Here is a 6000-nt window from a genome sequence, read left to right on the forward strand (position 1 = left end):
CTGTTTGTATATCCTTGACAAGAATTTGCATGTAGAAAGCAAGTGATTAAGATTGCAAATAAAATCAGAACTCACAATATCTTTTTAATAAGGTGGCTAGTACTTCATGGGAACAGGCCCTCTGCTATTGCTGCAAGTTATTCAACTGCAGAGTTCTGTGTTCCAGTACATTATCTGTCAGTCCATAACATCCTTGTTAATGTGTTGTAGATAGAATGTATTTGGATACAGGCAGCAGATGATGTTTTGTATATTCCTGAGAATCTAGCATGTGATGTTTTTGTTCTTTCCTGAGAAAGTAGCAGAATAGCAGGTGATGTTTGTACATTCCTGAACAGCTCGTGAACCTGCTCAGGAATGTACAAACATCACCTGCTATTCTGCTACTTTCTCAGGAAAGAACAAAAACATCACATGCTAGATTCTCAGGAATATACAAAACATCATCTGCTGCCTGTATCCAAATACATTCTATCTACAATGTGTAATTTAATTCCATAATATATCTGTTATTAATGGCACGTTTTCATCAAATATTTCCATTTGAGTAATAAACTAATGGCTAGAGCAGATGACAACCGGGGAAATCAAGGATCAAATCCCACTGCAGCTACTTGTGATCTAGGACAAGTCACTTAACCCCCTACTGCTTACATTGTCTCTGTAAGGAACAATGAGTGAAATCTAAAGGCTATGTTTTTCAGACGTTTTGACAAGATATAAATCGCACCTGATGGTAGAAGCAGTATAAAATGTAATGTAATATCTACACTATGTTTTAATGCTGCAAGACTAATAGGAAAGTTCTAGAAGCAACTTTGTTGTCTTTCATTAGTTAAGTGGTACAATACGCTACGCTACATTTGTGAAATTAAGAGGCTCTCTGCTGAACAGAGGCATGTTTTGGCTAAATGGGAACAGATATGTTCTTCTTTTACCACATCGTGTATTTAAAGTTCTGACACAGAGGACCACCATATAAATTACAGGTTCATCTACAGTAGTAGTGTATTGAGACACGGTTTGTTCACATTAGTATGAGCGAGATATAATTCACTGCTCTTTGTGGTGTGTGCTGGTATAGGGTGTTTAGGGAGGTAAACTTGTATTGTTAGGTAAGATACTGTGTAACTAACGTTTTTTTTTAAGGTTTGAGTTCTGTTCATTTGCTGAACCATTTGATTTCTGTACTGCATTTGATTATTTTTGTGTTTATTGAATGCTTACTAGTTCAATAAAATTGCCTTTGAAAAATTTAAATAAAAAAAATTGCATTGTAAGCCCTCCAGGAACAGAACACCTACTATACCAGTATGTAACTTGCCTTGAGCTACTACTGAAAAAGGTATAAGATAAAATCCAAAAGACTTGGCAACTACTACCGAGTAATCTGGAGGGATGCTACAACAGAAAAGCTCCAGAATAGGTTGAGACTCATTCAACCTGCCTTTATCTACAGGGCCAGCACAACCACTAGGTAGATTAGGCATACATCTAGGGCAGCACAATTTTGGGGGGAGTGGCACTAATGTGGCAGTCACTGCATCTATGAAACACTGAAGCAGGAATGGGGCGTTCATCAACAGCACATGCTCAAGGCCCTTTGTTAGCTGCTATGGCTTCCACAGGCATGTCGGTGTTACCCTGGAGGGGGGTAAGAAAGGGAAGGAAAGCCACCAAATACCTCGGGGGGAGGGGGAAGTTGAGAAATTGATCACTGGGAGGGGGAAGCTGAGAAGAGAGATACTGCACACCTGGGGACGGGGTGTACAGAGATACAATGGATTATTGGGGGGGGGGCATGTAGGGGAGCTATGTGAATATGGTGGAAGGTCCTGGGGTGGGCGCACATAGTTGAAGGTTCACCTAGGGTATTCTTTGGCCAGCCCTGCTTATCCAACAATTTCATTCTCTCTCTAGTGGTGCATTTTGTAGTATACCATCTCATATGGCTAGGGAAGATTGGAAGATGAAATTACTACCTAATCCCCTGACCTCCCATTTTAATCGACTACAGCAACCGTGACTTCTCCTAAATCATTTTTAGAATGCTAAGGTGTATGAACTCCCATTCAACATTAGTGGAGTCTTGTGGATCATGATCCAGGTTTCAACTTCAAACTAGAACACACATACATGTTGTCTAATTAAGGCTTCTGAAATCCCTACCGTAATTTGGATTGCTGACTACAAATTATGCAAAGGTTTACTCCACTCCCATGAGGAGCCCTCCCCCCCACGTGGCTGTCACTCACTTGCCTGTACAGGTACCCTCCACTTCAGTGAACAGCTTCTGTTTGACCGTGTTAAGAAGATTCGGCCCAAAGTAACGAGGATGAAGCAGAATTTCATGCTCTAGGGAAATCTGCGGAGAAAAAGAGGAGAGCGAGATACTGACACTACACTCTTCAACTTCCTCTCTACCTGCCAGGTAGCCCCACAGAACAAAATGATTAATAACACCCTTCTCCCCACCCTCCCACTTCGAACACAGCATACGAGCTCCTAGATCTGCAATCCAAGCTAAACAGATTTCAGGACAAGATAGGAGGCAAACAGCAGGAATGGTACAAATCTTAGGACAGGAGTCAGAACTTGGCGAAGATAAATCAGTGGATACAGATTTGGGAAACGAGATAAATTGAGGTAAGGAGAAAAGAAACGGCAATATTCTGTACCAGAAGAGAAAGTCACCACTCACATGATAAAACATAACGACAACCGCCACCCGGAACGGAAGCACCCGAGAAAAAAGGCGGGGGCCTCGCTCAGTCATGTGACGTAAAACTCGCCCCTCCCGGCTGCGAGGCACCTTTGTTGTTAAATGGCTTAACGTCATTTCCGTTTGAAGCGCAAAGATGGCTGCTGTTACTGAAAGCGGCTGCTGCTATAATGTCGGAACAACTGACTAATAAACCAAGGGGATTTACGAAAATTGCAAGCCCCTGACTTCCCTGTATAGTGCTATGAAGTCTCTTCCGGAATGTTTCACTTCTTGGTGCCGGTGCGGAAACGCATTAATGTAATATTTAGAAGCTCTTGTTCAGTGGTTGGAGGAGAAAGAGAAAGTAGCGGTTTCTGCCACGGTGTGTATAAAGGTGCTTATAGCTCAGGAAGCTGCCTCTGGACCCGGAGACAGGAATAAGAGGGAAGGGAAAGATTCGAGAGCTGCAGTGAGGCCTAATGATGGGAATGAATGGGAGACACCAACTGGAGAACCGTCTTTGAGCCCCGGTAACGGGAATGAGAGGGGCCGGCTAGATCCGGTAGCATCAGATTCCAGTAAAAAAGACTCAGAGTGCCAGAGTATCACCAAGCCCCATTAATGAGTCATCAACACAGATACAAAGGAAACACCGGCGAGCTCCAGTAACAAGACACAAAGCAACAACAGATACAGCAGCAGTTCTGAGCCCCAGAGCAGATATAGAGGAATCACTGAGTTCCAGTGACAAGACACAAAACAACGGAATAGATATAGCAGCAACTCTAAGCCCCAGAGTAGATATAAAGGGATCAAGCTCCAGTGACAAGACACAAAGAAACATAATAGATATAGCAGCAGTTGCGAACCCCAGTGTTGATACAGAGGCATTGTTGAGCCCCAGTGATAAAAATCAGAACTACAGATCACATAAAGAAGCATCACTTAGCCCTAGTGACAAAAGCCTACGGGACATACTGGATTCAGGAGTATCTCCGAGCCCCAGTGATGAAAGTCTGAGGGGCATATCTAAGAGCTCCAGTGTTGAGAGTCTGAATAATGCACAAGATGCAAAGCCAAGACATGGAGATTGGCATGAAAGGAGAAGATTATATTGTGTACCGTTAGTTGTCGATGTGAACCAAATAGACCAGTTATATTCTACGGCATCATTTATCCCTGATGATGAGAATCAAATTAACCAATCTGATTCTGTGGTATTACTTATACCTGGTGATGGAAATCAAAGTAACAAATCAGATTCTGTGGTATTACTTACCCCTGATGATGGCAATCAAATGAACAAATCAAACTCTACGGCATCACTTCTCCTTAGCAATGGGAATCAAATGGACAAATCAGATTGTATAGCATCCCTTTGCCCTACTGATGAGAATCGAGCAGGCACATCAGATTGTATAGTATTCCTTTGCCCTAGTGATGAGAATCGAGCAGACACATCAGATTGTATAGCATCCCTTTGCCCTAGTGATGAGAATCGAGCAGACACATCAGATTGTATTGCATCACTAACCCCCGGTGATGTGAATCAAACGGACAAATCAGATTGTGTTCAATCGTTTATCCCTAGTGAGGAGAATCGAACAGACAGATCAGATTATTTCGCATCACTTATCCCTAGTGAGGAGACTCAAACGGACAGCGCAGATTGTGTTGCATCACTTACCCGTAGTGAGGAGACTCAAACGGACAGCGCAGATTGTGTTGCATCACTTACCCGTAGTGAGGAGACTCAAACGGACAGTTCAGATTTTGTTGCATTACTTACCCGTAGTGAGGAGACTCAAACGGACAGCGCAGATTGTGTTGTATCACTTACCCGTAGTGAGGAGACTCAAACGGACAGCGCAGATTGTGTTGCATCACTTACCCCTAGTGAGGAGAATCAAACAGACAGCGCAGATTGTGTTGCATCACTTACCCCTAGTGAGGAGAATCAAACGAACAGCGCAGATTGTGTTGCATCACTTACTCGTAGTGAGGAGACTCAAACGGACAGTGCAGATTGTGTTGCATCACTTACCCCTAGTGAAAAGACTCAAACGGACAGCGCAGATTGTGTTACATCCTTTACCCGTAGTGAGGAGACTCAAACGGACAGCGCAGATTGTGTTGCATCACTTACCCGTAGTGAAAAGACTCAAACGGACAGCGCAGATTGTGTTACATCACTTACCCCTAGTGAGGAGACTCAAACGGACAGCGCAGATTGTGTTGTATCACTTACCCGTAGTGAGGAGACTCAAACGGACAGCGCAGATTGTGCTGCATCACTTACCCCTAGTGAGGAGAATCAAACAGACAGCGCAGATTGTGTTGCATCACTTACCCCTAGTGAGGAGAATCAAACGAACAGCGCAGATTGTGTTGCATCACTTACCCCTAGTGAGGAGAATCAAACGAACAGCGCAGATTCTGTTGCATCACTTACTCGTAGTGAGGAGACTCAAACGGACAGCCCAGATTGTGCTGCATCACTTACCCCTAGTGAGGAGAATCAAACGAACAGCGCAGATTGTGTTGCATCACTTACTCGTAGTGAGGAGACTCAAACAGACAGCGCAGATTGTGTTGCATCACTTACCCCTAGTGAAAAGACTCAAACGGACAGCGCAGATTGTGTTACATCACTTACCCGTAGTGAGGAGACTCAAACGGACAGCGCAGATTGTGTTGCATCACTTACCCCTAGTGAAAAGACTCAAACGGACAGCGCAGATTGTGTTACATCACTTACCCGTAGTGAGGAGACTCAAACGGACAGCGCAGATTGTGTTGCATCACTTACCCCTAGTGAGGAGACTCAAACAGACAGCGCAGATTGTGTTGCATCACTTACCCGTAGTGAGGAGAATCAAACGGACAGCGCAGATTGTGTTGCATCACTTACCCCTAGTGAAAAGACTCAAACGGACAGCGCAGATTGTGTTACATCTCTTACCCGTAGTGAGGAGACTCAAACGGACAGCGCAGATTGTGTTGCATCACTTACCCCTAGTGAAAAGACTCAAACGGACAGCGCAGATTGTGTTACATCACTTACCCGTAGTGAGGAGACTCAAACGGACAGCGCAGATTGTGTTGCATCACTTATCCCTAGTGAGGAGACTCAAACAGACAGCGCAGATTGTGTTGCATCACTTATCCCTAGTGAGGAGACTCAAACAGACAGCGCAGATTGTGTTGCATCACTTACCCGTAGTGAGGAGAATCAAACGGACAGCGCAGATTGTGTTGCATCACTTACCCGTAGTGAGGAGACTCAAACGGACAGC

General features: G+C 44.1%; 1 protein-coding gene across 1 annotated transcript in view; it reads right to left on the reverse strand.

Annotated features, from left to right (window-relative positions):
* The window catches only part of POLR2G (RNA polymerase II subunit G), a 60308-nt gene extending 57502 nt beyond the window's left edge, over positions 1-2806 (reverse strand). The window contains exons 1-2 of the mRNA XM_030217585.1: positions 2702-2806; positions 2256-2365 (exon numbers count right to left, since the gene is read on the reverse strand). Coding sequence (XP_030073445.1) covers positions 2256-2365; positions 2702-2776 — 185 coding nt within the window. The 5' untranslated portion in view covers positions 2777-2806. The remainder of the gene's footprint in view (positions 1-2255; positions 2366-2701) is intronic.
* Between the last annotated feature and the right edge of the window lie 3194 nt (positions 2807-6000).

Source organism: Microcaecilia unicolor, chromosome 11 (assembly GCF_901765095.1).
Source record: "Microcaecilia unicolor chromosome 11, aMicUni1.1, whole genome shotgun sequence".
NCBI lineage: Eukaryota > Metazoa > Chordata > Amphibia > Gymnophiona > Siphonopidae > Microcaecilia > Microcaecilia unicolor.